This window comes from Maniola jurtina, chromosome 10, assembly GCF_905333055.1.
Source record: "Maniola jurtina chromosome 10, ilManJurt1.1, whole genome shotgun sequence".
In the NCBI taxonomy this organism is placed as follows: domain Eukaryota; kingdom Metazoa; phylum Arthropoda; class Insecta; order Lepidoptera; family Nymphalidae; genus Maniola; species Maniola jurtina.
This window is the reverse complement of record NC_060038.1, coordinates 11,767,303-11,790,941: the sequence shown is the minus strand read 5'-3', so window position 1 is coordinate 11,790,941 and position 23,639 is coordinate 11,767,303. Positions and strand designations below refer to the sequence as shown.

The window sequence follows — 23,639 nt, the reverse complement described above, 5'->3', positions numbered from 1 at the left end:
GTGCAAATCAAAGTTAAAACGCGGGCGAAGCCGCGGGCAAAAGCTTGTACCTAATACATACTTATTTGTACTTAGTACGTTGATATGTCGGGTTATAAATTTATAAATACGCATAAAAAATAGGTATAGCTGAAATCATTAACGTTGCAATGCGCACATGTAAAGAAGATGTAAAAGCTTCATTTTACTTATTCATATCTGAACTCGTAGGTTTACATTTTTGTACATAACAGAGCAAGCGGTTTTTCTTTTTTCTTTGTATTTGATATTGCGACCTATTTTTACAAAAAGATTTATTTTTGCGACATAGTTCGAAGTTATCTAAAAACGTCGGACAAAAATTGGGTCGTATATTTGGGAAGGAAGTAAGTACGACGCGTACAGCCTTAACCTAAAATCGTTACAAGGCCTGGCACGCCGCCAAAGTAAAGCGCCTTCTCGACATTAGGTAACTTTCACCTGTTGTCGTGCTGTCTTATAATAATAGCCGAATAACGTCAAGGTAGGTGATTACTGGCTATGACACTGAAAATCTATCCAACCACACCACTATCCATATTATAAGAAAATATACATTTTGTTAGTTTGTCTTTCAATCAAACAGAGCAATGTATTGTCGTAATTTTTGCATAGATAGTCAATTTAAAGTGGAGATGTAGGCTCTTTTAAATTCCAGAAAATCAAAGATTTTCTACGGGATTTCCGGGACATGACTGCGACTTCATCCGCGTAGATTTAGGTTTTTATAACTCTCGTGGGAACTTCTGAGATAAAAAGTAATCTATGTCACTCTCAAGGTCTTTAACTATATCTGTGTAAAAAAAATCATGTCGATTAAATGATTCGATTAGATGCTCCATTGTATCACGATACCGACAAACAAACATATTTATTACATATTCTACCACAGTTGTATTCATTTTCGTATACGAGAAAGCTTTAATTGTATATTTTTATGTGAGATACTTAGTTATAAAGAAAGATAGCGCCAATAAAGTCTTTGTGACTTGAACTTCTTAAAGTTATCTGATGCTAATGGTTCCACATTCGCGCCTGAGGAAAAACTTTCTTTGTTCTCTCCCTATGCTCTTTCCCAACATTGTACGGACAAGAATAGAATACATGACTACAGTCGCCGTCTTTTTTTAATTGTATTTTCATGTATTATGAAATAAAAACTTCTTTAGGCGCGTGGTGAGATTTTAGGATGAGTAAAAACTCCAAGGTCGTGACACCCACAAGCTAATATTAATAGAATTGATGTAGGAGGGATCTACGGTTCTCGGAGCACCGATATATGTAAAAATTAAACTAATGTTAATGGTTTTAATTTACAAATTATGAAATTCCATGTAAGTAACAAGTAATAATTCGTATTACAACTGAAATTCTGATTGACAATTTCATTTTCTTTTCTTGCTAGTTTGTTTTTAATGAAAATATTACAATAAAACTTAAGTTATTACAATATAATAATAACTTAATCTGGATTTGAAAATTAAAAAAAAAACATTATTATTTTCTCAATATTTGATAGTTTTAAATTACGTCTGTCAGCAGTCTCCATTGACTGCAATTGCCAACAATCTTCACTACCAATTTTTGGTTCGCTTCATCCCAAATTATATTTTTAGTTCAAGCATAGTTCAACGAATGTTAATAACTTAGACTGACATATCGAGGTCGACGTAAATAATGATTGATAAAGTCGCTGTCATGTTTTTATTTAGAGCAATATATGTACTTACATAATGCATACCTAATATATTTAAGCTTTGCTCACTTCAGCTTGCTCATCATTAATTACTGTCAATTTTCTTGCAGAAAATGCTCCTGAATTTTAGCATATTCATTATATTTAAAACCATTGCCTATGTGATAGAATATCTACTGTACACCAATCTCTGAACTAAATTGAGAGACCAACAAGATTTAAACGAGTTACAACCCGCAATTTTTATATTTGAAATGACCCGTCCATTATCCAGTGCGTAGTAGATCTTAGGTGAAAAGAAAGCATCAAGTATTTTTGACCTGTGAGAGGAGCTTACATACCTACATAAGAAAAAGTACCAAGTACTAGTACTTCTATCTTCCTACATCCATAGACTCCAATATATTTTATTAAAAGGTTCTATTTTTGATACTTAGATAACCTTTAGGAATATAAAAATAATCTCCATGTTTGTAAAGTCTGGCTGGGTTAGACGTTTATAACTCAAGATCGATTTAGGCGAATTCAATATTATGATTTTTCTCTTTTGTATTGGTCGTCTATTCTAGAAATTATTAGCGTACAAAAGGAGTTGAGCTATATTGATATTACTACGTCTAGTCGTTAGTGAAAACGTTACTTGGGAATATACATCTCTCTATGCGTCTCATTGAACTCAAATGCTGACAAAATAACTTAGTGAATTATTGGAACTACTAGAATATGATGCCCGCGACTTGCCCGCGTGGATTTAAGATTTTAAAAATCCCGTGGAAACTTTTTGTTTTTCCGGGACAAAAATGACGGGGATGCAAATACGGAACACTTTGTGTACGAGTCGACTCGCACTTGACCGGTTGTTTATACAATAAGTACTCATATAATATACTATTATCATAGCAAAAAGGGTTTTATTAACACAAAGCGGTTCGATAGGGTCCGAAAGGCGTAGGTTGAGAATAATCGCGAAAAATTTAATTTCCGCAGCTCATTTCATCTCCCCGCCTCTGGTATCGATATTGAACAGGCATCCGGAATAGGTATAACTCGATTCACGCCGACCGTTATCGGCTTAATTTCAACTACTAGTATAAAGGAAGGGCAGTGATAGCCTAGTGGTTAAGAAGTCCGCCTCCTACTCGGAGGTCGGGGGTTCGATCCCGGGCACGCACTTCAAACTTCTCGGAGCTGATGCGAAATCAAAATGTATTTATTTCATGTAGGACAACTTGTGCCTCTGTGAGTCTACAATGGTTTGGAATGTAGATTCTACTGTGAAGAGTCGGCAAGAAACTTAGCAGTTGCTCTTTTCAAATCATTTACAATACATGTGACAACACACAACACAATCTTGTGGGCAACTGAACGCTCAGTCATTGCTTTCACATAACTTAAATCAACCGTCTATTAAATCAGATAATAATAAAAGAAATATACATACTTATATCAGTCCGCATTCTGTATATAAGTTGGGACATTTAATATAATTTTGTATACTTTATTGTTACACACCTTGTTTAGTAGAAAAAAAATATAGTTTTTATTTTGAATATGGGGCAAATAAAACGGGGCCTTAACCTGAAATCATTACACAATAGCTATGGCAACCTGCCAGACTGCCATTATTTCTCCTACTCGTGAGCATTCCGGGTCACCTGTTGTGTTGCAAATGTTAACATTTTTATGGAAAACTATTTATTTCTTTAATCATGACAAGTACTCTAAAGCCAGAAACACACACACAACGCGCGACCGGGTTGCGTGCTACAGTCATATGTCAGTATCTTTCCTCCTGTACGCGACAGGTTGAGATGGCAATCAGGGCGGGGACGCCCCGCACAGACACAGCCCCCGCGCTTACCCGGTGCGGGTTATGGTAAGTACTCTGAGAATACCTACTGGTTCACCTCTGAGAATACTAAGTTACTCTGAGAATACTAGTTCACTTCTGAGAATACTATGGAGAATTCTTAAGCATGCAGGTCTCCTAGGTCACGATGTTCAAGACTTAAATCACTGATATATTTGAATTGCTTTAAACGCACATAACTCCGGCCGATGGGGCAGACGTGTTCTGTGGAGACCGCGCGTATCGCTAAGCGCAGTGTAGGACGACCTCCAGCCCGTTGGACCGATGACCTTAAGAAGGTGGCGGGGAGCGGGTGGATGAGGAAGGCAGAGGACCGAGTTAGGTGGCGCGCTCTTGGAAAGGCCTATGTCCAGCAGTGGACGCATACAGGCTGATGGAATGGAATGGAGCTCCAAAAGGTTCGTGTCCGGGATCGAACCTAGACCCGTCGGATAGAAGTAGACGTCTTTTACACTGGGCTATCGCCATTATTCTATACCATAGCTATAATTGCTGTGAAGTGTGAACCTTTATCAGTAAAATAACTATGTACCTACTTAATGTCGATTACTTCCGCTTCAGTGTACCTAGTTAACTGCAACTTGATCCTTTCTGTATCAGAACGACGTTCTTTTACGATCGATAAAGGCACGATTAGCGACTTAGGTATCTTAAGCACCTACTTATTCCACGAAAATACCCTAGGCTGACTTTAGGTAGTATCTTTAATACACAATTAACGCCTAATGTTCTTTCCGATTGTGATAACATTTCCATATTTATTGCCTAAATAAGTATGGTTTTAGGTACCTATTCGCTCGCTATAAACCCATACGCTTACATGACGCTCGCTGCTCCTATCAGCGCCAAAATGGCGTTTTTTTTTTAATTTACAGACTAGTGCTTGGCTGCAAACTGCTAGCAAGCGACGATATAGCCTAAGATGGAGCACGCTTGTCCATAAGTTGCCTATTCACTCTTGACATTAGGGAACCCATATTAAAAGTGGAGAGGAAAACTGATGCCGGATTCAGTTCCATATCCTAGCGGTTCGGATTAGAAATGGGGAAGCAAATCGCTTCATAGGTGCCCGACGAATTTCAACTACGCATGGATGCAAATCTTGAATCAAGTTGCTTCAAAAAAAATCGGAGATCCAACACTCTTATATATTAGTAGAGGTAAGTGATTTTGATGATGAACTGCTGAACTGAACGCCAACCAGCCGCTCGTGTGCCTCCTAGCATGCTTTATGGAAGCCCAGTTACCGCCTGCGTGGACAGCTTAGGTCTCAAGTTTCATTAGCTGTGCTATACCACACATAATCACAGTTTTGTGGAGGTTCATCATCAATATCAATGATAAATAATACTTAGGCACTCTGGTCTCTGACCTAGGTAACTGCATTAAATTTATAACGGTATACCCTTTTTTCCACGGTAAAAATGCAGTTACGCATTCCTCACTGAAGCGGGTATAAGGGACTCATTGGCTATGCTACAGCACTACAGCATGTACCCACTAAAAACCCAGCGGTACCGTCCGCATCAGGTATGAGGCGTCTCAGGATCCCTGATATCGTATGCGACTGAGACATCCTGACGACAGGTTTACGCCTGCGGCAGAAGGTGAGCATCCCTCGAGTAAACAAATATCTCAACGTTCTTAGAATCGTATACATTTTTGATCAAACAATCAGAAGAGAAAGATTGTACACGTATTCGTTCTCATACTCGTATGACCGTGGATAGGTAGGTAGGTAGGTATACCAGCTATTTGTATTGTTCGGAGCCCTTGTTTGCGCTCGCTACTTGCTCACAACCCCTTTCATTTATTAAAGCTGGCCTCTCATCGCTACCGAGCTCAAAGCGATAACATATTAGTATTATCATCATGATCGACCAACATTTTTTTGGTTCCGTACCCCCCAAGGAAAAACGGAACCCTTATAGGATCACTTTGTAGTCTGTCTCTCTCTCTGTCTGTCCATCTGTCCGACGTTGTGTCTGTCAAGATAACCTATAGGGCACTTCCCTAGAATCAGATAACCTATAGGGTACTTAACCTAGAATCATGAAATTTGGCAGGTAGGTAGCACAAATAAAGGAAAAAATCCGAAAACCGTGAATTTGTGGTAACCATCACGAAAAAAATTATTAAAATATGTTCATGATCAAATAAATAAGTAGTATTGTAAATTTTTGACGGATGGCCGGACGGAGGGACAGATGGACGGACAGACAGACAGACAGACAGACAGACAGACAGACAGACAGATTAGATAGATAGATAGATAGACAGACAGACAAATAGAGAGACGACGAAGTTATCCTATAAGGGTTCCTTTTTTCATTTTGTGGTACGGAACCCTAAAAATAGTAGAGAATACAGAAAGGATGAAGTAAAAATAGAAATAGAAAATAATAAAGTAAAATAATAATATAATGATAGCAATTTTAAAATAATTGTGTTTGCTTATTTTAACGAGTTACAGGCGGTCGGAACAGAGTTACCTTACAGCGAATAATTGATGAGGTAATTAGGTTATATCGAGGTTGAAATTGACTGCGATTTCTATGATTATACATCGGCGGTAATATATGGCGTGTGCTTTGTTGTCATACCAACCCCCATTGTGTAATATGATTCATACCTGAGCAAAATTTTTTTATTGGTGTCATGTTTTGACCACACTGCAGTGAAATACGCATAGGTAATGAATTGATGATTCAGTCTTGTTTTAATGCGTTATAGGCTTATGCTTGACGACAATCATGCTTAGTAGAAACCAACGATGAGGTAGTGAAGATATGGAGGTTTCTCTGAAAGTCTGAAACCATTCATACAATTTTAAAAATTCTTTTACTGGTAATGGCTACATTATCCTTGCGTGCTATAGGCTATAAAATATATTAGGTATATGTATCGCGGACGAAGTCGTGGGCAAAAGCTAGTTTCTAATAAAAGATATTGTTATAGCTTAAACGGCTGGACGTTGAAAAGTGAGCGCTTATCTTTCATAACTGATATTAAACAGACTCAAATTAAATTGCGTCCTCAGCTTTACAGACTTGAACGTTCTAAGTAAACTGCAAACAAGTTAAAGTTATGAATCGAGCTCGTTAAATAAATAAATTTGAAACGTTGGAATGAACTCTAGACCGCGCCCCGTAGGAATAAAGTGAAATGGAATGAATGGTATCGCGAAATGGAAATAGCGAAAGATTGGCTCATAAAGCTGGTAGTGATCAGTGATAAGTAAGATCCATGTGAAATCACAGTCAAAGTCTAAATTATGAGCGAATAAAAACTGCTAGTACATAAGTAGTTGCTTAAAACTTCGGCAGTCATTGGCAGGTAAAAATGAAAAGATAAAGATGAGTGAAATTAAAATGTTAGGATTTAAAAATTAATATTATAAAATACGAAAATGTCTGTCCGTCTGCTGTTTCAAGGTTAATATGCTAAGCTGATTTTAACGAAATTTGGTATAGAGATAACTTGCATGCCGAGAAAGGACACAGGATACTTTTAATTCTGGAAAATCCAAGAGTTTTCACGGGATTTTTAAAAACCTATCCGGTCAATCGATTTTGATGTTTAGTAAGTACTTACAGACATACACGTAGCGTCTATAGTATCCTTCCCAGGGCGCCTAGCGCGTACTTATATATTTTTTATCCAAGAAAATCAAAACAATCCCACTTGAATTAAAAAAAAACCTATATCCACGCGGACGAAGTAGCGAGCATTATCTAGTAGTATAAGTTAATAACACACTAGCAAAGGTTAACTCAAGTGGTTTATTCTTTTAATTGCTCAATTTTCAATGATATTCAAAATTGTAAAGTTTGTTAGTTTCTACCTGAATACGCTACATTGTTATTTCAACCGTAAATTCCATTGAAACTGTCACGCAAGGCTAATGTTGTTTAACAAAACGACTTTCACTAAAAATAATATTATCCTTTATGGTTATATGCGCTCTGAAAGAATATTTATTAGCATAGTACTCGTATTACTTACCTATTATTTGTATTGGAAGACCGAACATAAAAGCTTATAGGTTTGTATCATTGATATAGTATAATCATATCGCTGGTTTGTATGAATATTTTTACCTCTTTATAATATTCGTCTAGATTTAAGTAGTCTATAGTTACGGTACAGATTAGGGATGGTATGTATGTATGGTATGTATATCTCCTTATTCTGTGGTTACGGCCATAGTTAATGTTTATATTTTACTTTGAGATTTTTGAGACTTCACATGATTAATTTTCAAACATGAGCACCTTAAAATTACCTATAGTGATTAAACTTTTTCTCCGTCTTATGGTGCATCTACACATGTCGCTGGGTTAAGCGGAACCGGTGGCATTTTCATATTCCCTTTTCCCCTCCAACTAAGCGTAAAGCTTGTGCTAGAAGTGTGTGCAGTCCGCTCCTCAACCGTTGAGCTATCGAGGCTCTCGCTTCTATGGCTATATCGGCATGTGTGGATGCACTCAAACAAGTAAGCCCGAACAAAGCTAAGATAAAGGTGAAGTTCAAATAAATATGTACGTTATTAGTCTCAAAATTATTTTCTTAGCAAACCTTAATCGGGTCTCGCAGGCCGTAGCATGAGCACGATAATATTTCAGGGGCGGGCGGGAGATTTGATGGGGCGGGCGGGCGGCTTGAATTAAAAAATAATTAGTCTCTCTGGTGAAGTTAATAACCGGAACAAATTTAACACTTTTTACCCTTATGAAATTTACTTAGAAAAGGATAAAATTAATATCATTTTTAGGACTAAATAAGCTCAGGGTGTCATGTAAAAAACGTAACACTATAACGTGAAGTTGCCGAAATTGTATGGAAATGATTGTGAGATAAGTACGACAAACAAGGGCATTTTCCTGAAATCGGTAGAGCAGTTTATCCTACTTTCTCGTAGAACATTAGTTAATTTTTGATGAAAGCCCTCAGTCGGCTTGTTTTCTCCGGACACCTTGAACAATTATTTTCATATTTCAACAAATTAATACAAAGCAATATTTAACCATGCATAGAAATCTTTCCCTTGAATCACTCTATCTATTCGTGAAAACCGCATTAAAATCGGTTGCGTAGTTTAATGTGTTAAAAGATCTATGCGTTCACACATACAGATATTTTATACATACTATGTAGAGATAATACATCGCTAACTGTTTACATGTTGATGTTGTAACTTACAAAGTTACAACATCAAGGTTACTTTACCTAGTTACGTTGTGTAGGTATTCATAAGGACGTTTCGATCAAATAATATTATAGCGTGCAAATTGGATCGCGTAGCAGAGTGCTACGAATATGAATGCATATGAATGCATAAGCAAAAGTCGAGATATGCTTGTTATTCGGTCCACGCAAGCTTCGCTTTTATAGCTCGTAGCTTTCTGTATGATATCGATTGCTATTGAAACCTGAATTTGTATGAAAATGAAATGTTGTTTGAATAACTAAGCAGAATCATATTTTATGATGGTTGATCAAGCGCCCGCATTAGACCCGCTACGTCAGAAAGGAAGTCAAAATATTCGGCCATTAGAATAATAAAGGGTATAAAATGCGAAATGAGAAAGGTATATTGCAGGAAAGTAAGGGATTCGGGCCTCTGAGTTTCACTCACGCTTAAAGGGTTTATTACACTTCAATTTTATTCAACTGGTGACGTTGGTAACGAGTGTTTCACCCAGTTTTTGGGCGGTGATTAGAATGAGGGGTGCGCACCCTTGCTGAGTTTTGGATAGCGTGTTGATTGTTAAAAAAATTACAAAGAAACTCCTTAGAAAAATGTCTACGGAAAAGAGGGAATTTAAGAATGAAGAAAGTGTTCTTTTTTCGCAGTACTTTTTTTAAGGTTCCCGTATCCAAAGGGTAAAAACGGAGCCCTATTAATGTCACTCTGCTGTCTGTCTGTTTATCTGTCTGTATGTGCGTCCGTCCGTATGTCACTAGTCTCTAGCTCGTAGACTAAATTTCTTTAAGTAACTAAACAAAGTTATGTATAAAATACAACCTATGAAGGTAACTTGTAATAATAATACTGTACAATGTGTACCTGGTATACTTACTTAGTTACTGTGGGTACGTACAATTGGCAATTCGTACGAAGTTTACGCATTTATTGTACTGACATCACAACCCTAATCGATGCATAAAGTTCACGAAGTAGTGAGGTTGGACTAATGGTGTTGAGAAACAGTTTCACTGCCAATTGTTCTAAACTTTGTTAATAAACATGACATTCAATAGATATCTTCGATATGATTTCGATTTTCGTTACAATAACCGACTTTTTGATTTATAAGTCTATTAATTCTTAACTTTATTAAGGTATCTAGAGATCTTGTTCACTTGATGAACATATAAATCCTCTTTATTCCCTATACCTATAAAATCCCTCCTTATATAATATTCCTTCTGCATTATAAAGGCAACCTGAGCTTCCTAGTTCCAGAGGTTTGGGCTGGGCTTAATAACTCAGTCATCAGGACTTTTCTTTTTAAATTTTTGGATAATAAGTACCCGTTACAGCGATAATAGTTACCTTTTATATATTTTGACCGGCAATACTTGGCCATTAAGAAATGTGGGTTCAATTTGTGTCTTGTTTTCGGGTTTTACTTTCATTTTTAAAAACAAATCTAAGGAAAACGGTGGGGGAAAAAATAGGCTTGCGTTATTTTGCGTAGCTTGATCCGAAATAAAAGAGAATATAAAGCCTAATCGAGCTTGCCGCTAAACAATGAGTTGGCGCGTAAAACGTTCGCTAAAACAACGCTCCGTAACGCGGCGAAGAGAACAATAAAAGCTACCATTTAATTCTCTATTTATGGCGCCCAAATGGGGACCTAATAAAATATATCGACTATTAATCAGTATATACTAAAGAAGTAAAGCTGTGTTAGGTACCTATGAGTATTCTACGTAATACATGCTCTGTAATACGTAAAACATGCTCTGTTGTGTAACTTGGTCAATTAAAAAGTCGGATCAAACTTTGCTTTCTGTTAATGGCACCCAAATAGGTACTGAATAAAATACTCGTGTAACAAATAGTATATAAAATTTTTGCTAAAATAATGCGGTACAGCGCTGTCAATAGAAAATACAAAAATAACCATTAAAATTTCTCATGGCGCCCAAATAGGGACCAAATATAATATCGGTTTTATTTCAGAGCGATATCCATAGATATAGAAGTCATCGTGCGGAATGGTAAAAACAAAGAACTTTGAATTTAAAACAAGTTAATATTATGTTAAGATAAATTAGCCTAACTTACCAACATTTTTTATAGCACCCAACAGAGACCGAATAAAATATTGGCTTTTTATTAAAGATTATAAAATAGGTGACTAGATTGATACTTTATTTGAACATAGATCAAATCCGCTAAGATAAATTAAACTTACCATGTGTGAGAATATTAATCGTTTCGTTATGGAAATAGAACAGACTGCGTACGCATCCAGTCCAGCTTTGCAGCGGTCGGTACCCCGTCAGTACATAGGGATTGAACTGCAGATGCTGCGGCATATCTCGCCAGTGGAGCAGCTCGACACCTTCGCGGGTAACAGAAACCTTAGCACTTGCCCCATTTTTTTCTTCCCTTTCCTTTTCTGGCTGTACTTCGTTTAGTAGAGGCTGATCTTTATCACAGATGTGCTCTAAAGACTTTTTCCGTTTCTTAGGGCCTTTACCGTTGACCTCTTGAATTGACATGTCGAACATTTTTGTACTAGTATCAGGCACGCCGTCAGCGTCTCTCATAATAGCGAGGATCTGTGTCGGCGCGGAGAGGGAGGCTGTATTCGCGGTTTCGTCCGCGCCCGCATGACTCGGTGTTCGATTGTTAAAGTATCACAGTTACGGGGAGTATATTATCAGAGGGATTCAGGGGGGTGTTCTCTTAAATAGTTTGTCTCAGCTATGTTTCCCGGCGTGGTGGGGTTCGCGTGAAGCGGTAGGCGCCGCTACGTGGAGCGAGCCGCGAGGGCGCGCGACTGGCCGGGTTCCACTGCCCTAACGGTCCAACCCCGCGCATCCGCCCCCTTCACCCCTCAATATTTGCGCACTGCGCAATCCCGATCAGCTGATTCCCGCCAGGCTTTCTCTTAGTGAAATACACTTATTATGTTTCGCTTTTAAAAGATTTACCATTCATATGTAAATGACGAGAGCATGCTTCCATAAGTCAACCGCCTGTCTGATTGAATATCAATAATATTATATTGTGTTTTAGCGAGTAACATTTTGTGGAGTTTCACTGCTTACGCAACGCATAGGTACCTACTACTTACATTGATCGGGGATGTGTAACTTTGACCACAATAAATATTAATTTAATTAGGTAGACTCGTACTCGCGCAATAGTGCCTAGACATGCTTAATGACAATTAATTCGCTTAAATGAGTACTTTATTTTTATATCCATGATAAATTATGTTAACGTTAAATTGATAAAATATTTAGATTGAAACAGTTTCATTTTCCAGGGCTGGCTCGTCCATTTATATATAAGCGAACTCGGCGACGGCCTAGGGCGCTCGAATTTGTGGGCGGCATGGTGAGGGCCAGACGAGTTAGTGAGAGTTGAGTGGTTAGTAGCTAGCGCGAGCGGGTAGCTCACACGTTTTATCTGTGTAATAGCAGCATAGCAATCTAAATTTATAAAAATATAGTTTTTATATGTACCTGAGACCTAAGGGTCGATTCTGTAAAATCAAATAAATTTTCGGGCACGCTTCGCGAGTTTTAGCGATTGTTTCAATGCTTAGTAGAGTTTTGATGAATTTCTGCGTTCGATCGCAGTATTTAAATCACTACCCATTGTAGATGCGTGGATGATAAAATTAAAGATATTTCTTCTAAAATGATTTTATTGGCGCGCAGACAGTTTGGTTTTTTTAACAAAGAGAAAAGAACAAAGGAAAATTATAAAAATGTTAATTGACAATCGAAAAATATATAAAATGGAAGGTTGTTAACGTAGACTGAGAAATAGATTACTGTTATTCTGTCTACGGTTGTTAGAGAAAATATGTTGTATGAACTGATATTTCAAACAGATAACAAATGTATGATTTTACTCGTAGATAAGTAATATTTGATTTTAATACATGAAATATATGATATGTAGCTAATTAATTCATACTTAAATATATTACAAAATACTACTATGATAAACAATTATTTATGGTCTTTCGTAAACGTTAAAACACTTGCCGCGAGAAAGCTGTAGGCGCTTCAACACCCATATTATAAATGCCAAAGTGTGTTTGTTTGTTGGTTGTCCTTCAATTACGCCGCAACGGGGCAACGCATCGACGTAATTGTTAACATGTGTATAAGACCCGGAGAGGACCTGGACGTTTATCTACTGAAAATCAAAGAGTTCCCACGGAATTGTTAATAACCTAAACCCACACTGACAAAGTCGCGGGTATGAGCTTGTACTAAATAAATAAAATCCACTTGATCGTTGCGACTGGAGATTATATTATGTGTATGGAGCTTCATCGCAGTTTCAAGCTTCTGAAAATCAACCATATCGCGGGTCGCTGGTGCTAAAAGTCCCGAGTTTGATAAGGCCCTTAGGTGTTAGGTGAACAGGTACCGAAAATCGACACGGCAAAGCGGTTGTAGACTACGTACATAATACGTTTATAATTACTCTATGCAATCATAAGTTTACGCTAACAGAAATCCTACCAAGATTAATAGTTCAGTCCAGTTATTCTTGAAATTTGATCTATTTTAGCTATAGTTATTGTTCTAAGTGCCGTCTCTTACCTCTACCCTAAGTGCCCTTTCTACCCTATATACATCCTACTCTATGCTTAGAACGTAGTGGTTACATACTCTGGAATGTAGGTAATGGAACTTTCATGTATCGCTGTTCGCTGCCGCTGTTACACTAATGTTATCCGTTTTCATCGTTCCTGTCACTTAAATGTTTATGAACGAAGTTCTTTTTCTCCATGTTGGCTAAAAAAGTTTTTATCATGGCAATTTTGCTTCCACTTCCGACATTCTATTTTTTTACTAATTTAAACTACAGTTTCCGATTTGGCGTATTATTTATTATAAATACTTTAACTACAATTTAATTCTTTTTTAAACCCTTTTACGGTTTTTTCATATACAACTTTATAAAAATGTTTTCCTTGACAGGAAGCTACTTTTTGCGTTTAACACTAATACAGTGTTACCAACTAAACTAACAAATATTGGCTGCTCGAAATCGCATTTGGATCGATGTTTGGGCCTTTCTTGCGAAGAAGCATTCTTCAGGGTTCTGCATCGCGAACTTGGAATTGTTTAGCAAATTTTACTCAACTACTGTGGTGTAAATTGAAATATATAAGTGAATTGAGGGTAAGTGGCAATGTGAAATTAGATCTTTTTATCTTTGGCATATAAGTAGGGCTTCCTTGATCCGTAGAAAGAACATGGCGTCAGCATGTAAATAACTTAGCGACATCTAGTATTGGCAGCATGGGATATTTTGTTATTAATTAATGGTATTTATTTGATTACGTTTTACAAATAAATCGCAAAATTTAGACTGCTCGTGACTATCTGAAAAGCGTTCAAATATTGCATTTGTTTGATAGTGATACGTATTAGAAAATTTACAGCTGTCGCGATACATAGCTTTTATCCCCACTATGTTTATTATGATGCGTTTTACTATGTATCACTTGGTTTTCTCTGGGTTTTAATTATATTTAAGCCCGTAAAATTATATACTTACAAAAATTGTAAATCATAACTAATTACCTATAATGCTTGTAGAAACATTACTGGTAATATAACAGTATGATCAAAGATAATAACTTGATATCTATGTTTTGAGGGGTCTAATGTGTAAATTATTACCAATTAATCATAAAATATAAATGTCTAGTTGATGCATGTGGGTTACAAGTTATAACACAATATTTGACCAACTATTTATGGTCTAAAAAGTTTCATGTTTTTCAGCTTATACTGCTTGGATACGAGTTTTGATATCCTTTTCATGGTAAGTGAAGGTACAAGCAGTACACTCTGATTTTACTTCTATTGTGGTTATAGAGAAAGATAATACTGCATGAAATGTAGCGGTACAGCTTTAACACAATGTTAATACTTTGCATAATGCCAATCTATTAAACTGTTTGTGTGAAAATTAGAAGCTTTCAAATTAAGTATCTTGTTGACTTGTTATAGATTCATATGGATGACCTTGAATGTTAACAATATGAAGTTATGAACAATCTCTGAAAACCCATTTGTTATTAAAATATGCTCAAAATCAGATCAGCATGTTGAGACTAGGCTAGACTTAATACTAGGTAATGATTATAACAGAATTACTTTCAAATAAGACATGCTTTTTAAGCAATTAAATGTCACAGTGAAGGAAAATATTGTGAGGAAACCTACATGCCTGAGAGTTCTCCATAACATTGTTAAAGATGAGAAGTCTGCCAATTTGCACTTGGCCAGAGTGGTGAACTATACTGCCGTCCTAAAGCTAAAGTGTCGTTAACTACCAAAACCAAGTTTCGAGATATGATCAAAAAAGCGCGAATTTATAAAGAAATGATGCCATTTGATAACTAATAAACATACACAAAACTTGAAACTATAGAAATGTAGAGTAAACAGAGCACTTTCGAATAGCTGTATTTTTAAGTTCCTAGAATAAATAATAATTATAGCAGGAGAGTTTTGGCTTTTTAGTCTAGCATTTTTTCTAACAACGGCTTATATTTACATAACTAAAATGTCGTTAGATTACCCTTTAAGACGTTTATGGCTTGGATTGCATTTACTTTTTTTATCCTTTTACGGAACTTAAAAAAATTATATAATTTCTAAAGTAAAATGACTCTAAAAGACTTTAACGACATTATATGTTAGGTTATGTTCCTAAAAACTATCAATAACAAAACACTTAAATGCGGCTCTTGTAATTTAAACACATTTTAGTCTAGAAGAATAGAAATGATTTGTTTACAGTAGCGTTTTTTGGGGAGACTTGCTAAACTAAAATGTGGCTTATTACAAAAGATCGCACCGTAGCGACGTTTTAGGTTAGCATTGCTTATAAATATTTGAGGTTTTCCAATGAAAGTAACGGTAACTACAACAATTGAAAGAGCATCAGTCCGAAAGTGCCCATGCTCGTCTAGAATCTCCGTTATGTACCGATGAGTAGTCAGTGATCCCTTTTCACGAGCTCCTCCAGTCCGGGAAACACACACAAGTTCGATTTTTCCGTCGATTGACATGCCACTCCAGAACATGCTCGACCCCCCGCCATATTCTACTCTTTCTTCTATGCAAGCCTGAGCAAATCGTTCGCCTTGTCTTCTGTACACTCTCTTTCGCCCGTCATAACAAAATAAAGATACTCTTGTTTCATCCGAGAAGAGTCCAGCCCTCCATTGGTCGAGGGTTCAGTTGACATGCTCACGGGCAAATTGCAACCTTTCCCTGCGATGCTGTGCAGTTAATTTCCGACCCCTAGCAGGTACGCGGACCGCAATTTTCTTCTCTCGCAACCTTCTTCTAATCGTAGACGTGCTCACTATAGCTCTGCGAACTTCTCGGAACTGCCGTTGCAGCTCAACGACATTAAGGAGTCGATTGCGCGAAGAAGATATCACAATAAAGCGGTCGTCTCTTTCGGATGTGCAGCATCGTTGACCTGATCCATGCCTCCGGATGTAGCCCCCAGTCTCTTGAAACCGTTGGAATACCCGCTGCACGGAAGAACGACTCAAATTAAGTTGCCGTGCCACATCACATTGTCGCACCCCTGATCGCAGTAGTGCAACCACTTGAGCAGCTTCTTCAGCAGTAGTGTCCATCTTGAGGGTTAGTTTTCTTGCGGTTAGAGTTAACGTGTGTCCTCTTCAACGTTTGGATGGTGAATGCCCTTATTTTTTACTTATACTGGCCATTTTATAGCCCATGAAGTTCAAACAAGTCGTGGTCCCTATAATGAGGATTTTTGCAACATTTTCTTTGACGTACCGTATTCAGAAGGTTTATATCGTTTATGAAATGTAACTATTGTTTGATAAAAGGTCTTTAAACGTTCTTTGCATTGATATCAATACTGTTTGGGTTAGATGTACAGGCTTGGTAATATTACAGGTTAAAGCCTCATTTTCAGATAGGTGCGATTTTTGTGACGCCGAGTGTAGTTTAGCTAGTTAGTTTAGTTTGTTTGCTTGCTGAAAAGCTACTTCATTTTATACACATAGAAAAAACAATTTTAAAACATGAAATGCTTTTGCAGTATTACAATAAATATTTGAAACGACAAAAAGACACGCCTCTTACGGCGAGTCTTTTTGTTGTTCCTGCCACTAGTAGCTAGTTCATTATTGATTTATTTTAATAGTAACCATTAATATAAATATAAATAATGATTGTAGCAAAACGGAACACTAAATGGCTGCAACTATAAATAATTTCAAATGCATGTTTCGCGCTCTTATAAAAACAAATATTTACTTCGATATTTTGTCCGCCATCGTGACAAAATTGGCGGGAAAACACTGAGCCCGTGTGCCACATCTACTCCAGAAAGCTCTCGCAGGCGCACTCAGGCGCACTAATGACTAAATTAATTCACAATAAAGTTACAACCTGGCGAGATGCGGGAATAGTTAGAGACATTTAAGTTATGTATTGCGGGATAGAGTCATTTCAGTCTAGGAAACAATATTTTTTTGCAAAATATAACTGAACTGTAACGCGTTTATGTGTGATTAAAGACATTTTAGTCTAGCATTTTCGTTTAAAGACATTTAAGCTATGGAATTTAAGAAAAAAACCTTGTAGCAATAAAAATTAACGCCGCTTAGAGACATTTTAGACTAGCAATGTCAGTTAAATACGTTTAAGTATTGTTATTATATAAACAGGTAGTTACTTAACGACGTTCTTCATATTGCTATATCAAAAACTACAGCAGCTAGGAAAATACCGGTTAGATTGGTCGATAGAAAAAAAAATTCTGAGTAAGATAGTGTTAAAAAGTCAAATTTGACCAAATGTTGGTTAACGACGTTTTAGCTTGAGGAGGGCAGTATAGCTTCTCATACCGAGAGGAGACTTGAGTTCTGTAGTGAGCAGGCAATGGGTTGATCATGATGATGGATGACAGTGATGATGATTTTCAGTGCTATTGACAATAAATATAACTAATATGAATCAAATTGGATGCTAAATTGTTTAGTCAAAAATCAATTGTAACTGAAACTAATAAAGTCTGGTTTTGTAGACCTTGTGGTTAATTATTAATTCTGGTAAATTTATTACACTTAGCATGAGCTTTGCTAGCATTGAGTATTTTATAGGCAAACTTAAATGCTTTGTTAATTACTTAAAATAGATTTAACAGTTTGATTGTCTAGAATTTAGATGATGCCTGCGACTTGGTCTGTGTGGGTTTAGGTTAACCAAAATCCCTGGAGAAATTTTATTTTCCAGGATAAAAAGAAGTCCATATCCATTTCTGTGATGCAAGCTATCTCTGTACCAAATTGATGATGTCTGAAAATTCATCCACATACATTTAGGATTTTTTAAATCCTGTGGGAACTCTGATTACAGTGATTAGGACAAAATATAGCTTATGTCCATTAATAGGATATTATCATTGTATGAAAATTCATTGAAATTGGTTAGATTTGGACAGATACACTTTCACATTTTATAATATTAATATGGATATATATACACAGCTTTCACACTTTTATTAAATTGTGAAATTGTATTCAATGTAGCATTTCTGAAAATCCTTTATGGGTGGAATTCCAAAAAACATATTTCTTCATTTTTGATGAACATCCAAATACCAATTTACATGGTTATATCCTAACTTTAAAATTACCAATTTTTATGCAAACTTTCATCCCATAAATTAATAACCTCCTAAGAGACAGAAATTCCAAAATTACTTTCCAAGTAAAATTTTAAGTTTCGAGCCCCAAAGGTTTAGGTTGTACATTGATAGATGAGTCAGTAGTCGGGATAAGTCTTTAAATTATATGGTAGCATTACCAAAACATAAGTTGCATTTTATCTTTGTATGGTCATATTTATCCTTATCAGTACTTGTAATATAGATTGGCATTATGTAACTAATTTGCTTTATAGGCAGATGTAATAATCTGCATTCAATGATGCATCGAATTCATCTTAACATTCCAATAGGTGTAAAGTCAAAGCCAATGACCATCTTTCTCCTGGGGTTTTTCCAATGATAAAACACTGATATTACTGTTTTGTAAGAATAATTTGTATTTAAATTTTATTCTTTTTTTCATAATTAATTTTTCTGTTCTTCATTATTATGCCATTCCACCTGTAATATATATATAGCCATATTTCTATTAATTTATTCATTAAAAATTACTTTCTCTGCATTGTAAATATCAGCAAATATGCAAGAACATTTCAGCATTTTCAAAATGCATTCATATGAATACATTCAGGTAGTTCCATTACTGTTGCTATTTAATATTGTTGCTATTAAATTTAGTTACGCCGGCCTTCTACTGAGCATGGGTTTTTTCTCAGAATGAAGCAATATGTATTTCTTTGGAATATATATTATACAAAAAAAAAATCTTTACAAAATGGAACCAAAAGCTAGTAAATTACATAATACTATTTTTTAGACTGTGATGAAATTTTTATATATTATACACATATAACAGACCTTTTTGGAAATATTTATATCTTCATAAACTCCCATCTGTCGACAAAGATCCTGTTGAACAACCTAAACCTTTGAAAACTGCAAGTTTCTTCATTCTCTTGTAAAGTTGCTAATTTTGACTTTGTGGTTTTAGAACTTAAATGATGAAATGTTATTCTGTTTAATTTTGTCTTGAACTTACTAAGCATAATATGAGAAAAATTATTTTAACCTAGTGCCTTGAGTGAGTTTTCAAGTTGAAAGTGTTACACGGAGTTAAGATTATAATTGACTACTAAATTGACAGATTAACAGGTATACTCCGACACTCATGATATTATGTTAGTAATTAACTTGAAAGGTAACTCCAGGGCCTTGAACATGGTATTGTCATTCCCTTGAAATAGTGAAGTGATGTTTGGAATTAACAGCAACACAATGTGCTCTGTTTGTCTGTCTGCCTAACAAGATGCTATTGCCATTTTAAACAGTTTTAGAATTTATTTCAAGAATTTTCATATTTCTGGCTAACGAAATTCAGCCATTTTCATGGTACATAAAGGGTATTAATTACATGAAGATGGACATCATTGATATATAAAACCTAAGATACCCAATCAAAAATAAAAAAAATCTTAAAAATTGTAAAATGTGGTTGAATCAAAAATAAATTTAAAAAAAACAAAGCTTTTCAAGTGCTCTGCTTAATTATTTTTTGTACAGACATTAACTATTACTGCAGCAACACGTTTTTATGTAAAAACATTTCACATAAAGGCTGTTTTACGCCAGAGCATCACAGTGCGACATTGAGACATGCCACAGGGCTCCATGCTACTACATATTAAAATTGAAAATGTAGCAAGAATCGTTGACAGACTATTCTACAGTAATATTCCAATTTTACAGAACAATGTCTTTGCATAAAATAGCTGCATGCTATTTATGGTCACAAAATTAATATTTTCATCTATGATATACTGCATTGTCACATGTTTCTGACATTTTCTTATACATAAAAACGGTACGCTTTGACATGGGTTCCTTGATGCGTAAAATGAATAATCATAACACAAGCTGCGTACGCATTAAGTTCAGTAAGTTCGTGGTCAACGGTAACATTATATTTCATTAGTATTTGATATCTGCTTTGGTACGTTATGCGTTACGTTCATACCTTCACGATTTTCATTTCCGGGAAACTGCCCTCAGTACGAGATTTTAATTCTCACCAATTTTGATAGTATTCGAGAGTCAAAACAAAATAACGACAAAGTAAAATGGACTTAACGATACTTGATTTAAAATCAAAAATTCAGTACCATCGATTTTACTTTCACAACGTTTCCGTTTGCAGCGCTGGCTGTAATATGTACAAACTTGAGCATTAAAACAAGGTTGTTAAGGACCATTTTACTTTAAAGCTAAAGTGTTTCGACTCTCAAATACTATCAACGTTGTAGGTGAGAAGTAAAATCTTATATGAGGGCTATTTATCTTAGGTTTTATATCAAAGATGGACTTCCCTGGATGTAATTGTAACTATATCATTACATAACGGTGTTGCAGATGCCGCGCACCCGTAGGAAGCACTATGCGTCCCACTCGCGCTCGCGGTCACGCTCCTACGAGGCGAAGAGACGCCGCCTCGATGATGGTTCCAGGGAGCAGTCGTATAGGAAACGCAGTCGCTCCAGGGGGGAACGTGAAAGGTAGGACATTTTTATTAACATACGAATCTACAAGGATTTTTCTACACAGATCACAGCTTTGAAATGCCAGTATCAGGACCATTTCTCAGTGGTTATGTTATTATGAGTAACTGATATAGCGCAACCGGTTGTAAAGCGAAGTGGTAATAGCTATCTAAATCAAAAAAACCGATAGTAATTGGGGTCCCTCGAATGGAAAACGCAGCGCTAGCAGACCTCTAGGTGGACAGACGATATCAAACGAGTTAAAAGGAGTCCCTGGATTCACGCGGCGCAAGACCGTGGCGTTTGTAATTTCCTACAAGACCTATGCCCTGAAGTGAATGTCTATTGGTTGACAATGATGATGATATTAACACTACATAAAGCGTTCTATTTGGCGCCTATCGCTAGCATTCACTGCTCTTGAGCACCAATAAAACGATTGGTTATGTAAGTTATCTTTGGAGTTTATCTGTTGACTGTTTGGAGACTGTAGGTACAAATTCCATAGCCACTGAGATATGGAACAGGACTGATGACCGCCGATTCTACAACTCAATGTCATCCACAATACTTGCGCAAAAACCCCATGTAAAAATTTCCCATGTAAATCCCCACAATGCATTGTGCATTGTCTTAGAAGTTTACCATACGACGCGACGTGGCATCGCAAGTATTGTGAAAGAGCCCAAAGTCTTGCTTATATAATTATTACTGTTCGTTTGATGTTAGCTTGTTCTATCTACAAGTTTTCTTTATTTTATAGTCATAGATAACTGCGCAATAATACTGTATAATTTAAACAATTTATCATTAAACCTGTTTATTATTAGCCTCGATTAAATATATTAAATAATATTCCTTGGAGTCTTGCAAGTTGACGGTGACGCCATCTGTTGGCAGACGTTGGCATCACTTCGGCAGGATTCTCATCATGAGAATCTCGTGTATAGCTCGTTCAGTTTGTGAAGTTTGCGTGTACGTTTATCAACGCACCGCTAGATGGCGCCAGTTGTTTCATTAAATTAAGAATTTTTAAGGAAAGTGGGATTCTAAAAAAACTATATTAATTTGCTTAGATAATAATATATACAAAGTTTGTACCTATATATAGATTTTATCTCGGTTGTACATTGATTTTAACTTTTCATGCAGTAGTGCTGTTCTTTCAGTAGAAGAACATTGTGAAAAGGATGCTAACTTTTATTACAATCCGATAAAGTGTCCAATGTAAAAACTAACTTTCGATTGCTTCACACCAAAGAAATCATAAAATTATTTAATGTATAAACATTTTGTTACTCAGTAATTGTGTTAAATGAAACGGTTTGTGAATTAATGATCTAAATTTCACTTTTCAAAATATTTTTATTTTCGATCGTTAATTTGAGGAGAAAACTTTCATTCAGTTAGATTAACATGTTATTGTGGTAATTCAGTTGTAACTTGTAAGCAATCTCTAAAGTGAACTAAAATGAGAGGTCCAAATGTATTGCTATCCCTTTCATAATCCTCTCTGTGGACAAGGATAACACTAAATTTAGACCTTTAGTAGTTTATAGATTAAGAGCCAGTGAGGGACTGCGCATACCGTCAGCAGTTTTGATACAGTTATGTCAATTATTGCATTAAAACCGCATCCAAACTGCAATATTGTAGTCCCCTGCAGAGTCTGTATAGACCCTAATCTATGGTTTTTTAAAGATATATTATGATTGAATACAGCCTTGGCATGACGTTTCTAGGAAATAAACGGATGAACTTTTTTATCTGTTTTAAATACTTCCTTACATAAAGGACATAAAGAAAATAACACGTATATAGAGGTGTTTTTATTTTATTGCGTTTTTTATGTAATTTTAAATCGTCCCGCTCTGGCCGACATTTTTATCCTAATAAGGGGATACCAGGCAAGTGACCTTTTAAGAATTAACCTATTGCATATAATTGATATGAGCTAACATATATTTTCATGCGAATTAATCGTACTTTCGTTTTGTATTTTGTAAGCGCTGTATTTTGTACATTTATACTAATTTTTAGGGCTACATCCAAATGAAACTCGTGTGTCTACTGTCTGTCTGTCGGTCCGTGTGTCACAGCCAATTTTCTTCGAATCTACTGGATCCATTAAGTTGAGGTACACATGAATTTTGTGACCGGTTTCGTACCCGTTAAAATCAATTAAACGGGTTGTAAAAAATTAACAGACAGTGTACAAATTAAAACACTTTCACATGCTGAACCGTATTGTATTTCGATACCAAGCAATTTGTCTTATATCGTAGAACACATGTTGAGATAGCGTAATGCAAAGGGTAGGTGGCGCCATCTAGTTTCAGCTTTAGAAACAAGTGTGAAATAACATGAGCAAAATTAGATAACACCACCTAATAAACATTTACCAAAATTATCTTAAAATTGCAAAAGATAATTAAACATCCCGGCCCCCAAGGACGAATTAAGTCCTTTAATTCTAACAAAGAAAAGGGGACAATATGTGAATTTACATAACAAATAGAATTACTAAAGCAAGTAACAGAGAAACAGTAACTTAACATTGACAATCCAAACTACATAAATTCTGTTACTAAAACTACATAACAAAATCATATATATGTATATAGACAAGTAAAT

The 23,639-nt window shown here is 35.9% G+C and overlaps 2 protein-coding genes across 2 annotated transcripts in view; both read right to left on the bottom strand.

The window, feature by feature from the left end:
- Window positions 1-11,604, bottom strand: part of LOC123868871 (progestin and adipoQ receptor family member 4) — a 59,981-nt gene extending 48,377 nt beyond the window's left edge. The window contains exon 1 of the mRNA XM_045911526.1: window positions 11,012-11,604. Coding sequence (XP_045767482.1) covers window positions 11,012-11,369 — 358 coding nt within the window. The 5' untranslated portion in view covers window positions 11,370-11,604. The remainder of the gene's footprint in view (window positions 1-11,011) is intronic.
- A 4,444-nt stretch (window positions 11,605-16,048) lies between these two features.
- Window positions 16,049-16,462, bottom strand: LOC123869102. The gene has a single exon (XM_045911840.1). The coding sequence runs from the start codon at window positions 16,460-16,462 to the stop codon at window positions 16,049-16,051; it is 414 nt and encodes a 137-aa protein (XP_045767796.1).
- Between the last annotated feature and the right edge of the window lie 7,177 nt (window positions 16,463-23,639).

What these genes read in the sequence shown, in the direction of transcription:
- LOC123869102 (XM_045911840.1), bottom strand. Translation starts at nt 16,462, where the DNA reads ATGGACACTACTGCTGAAGAAGCTGCTCAAGTGGTTGCACTACTGCGA.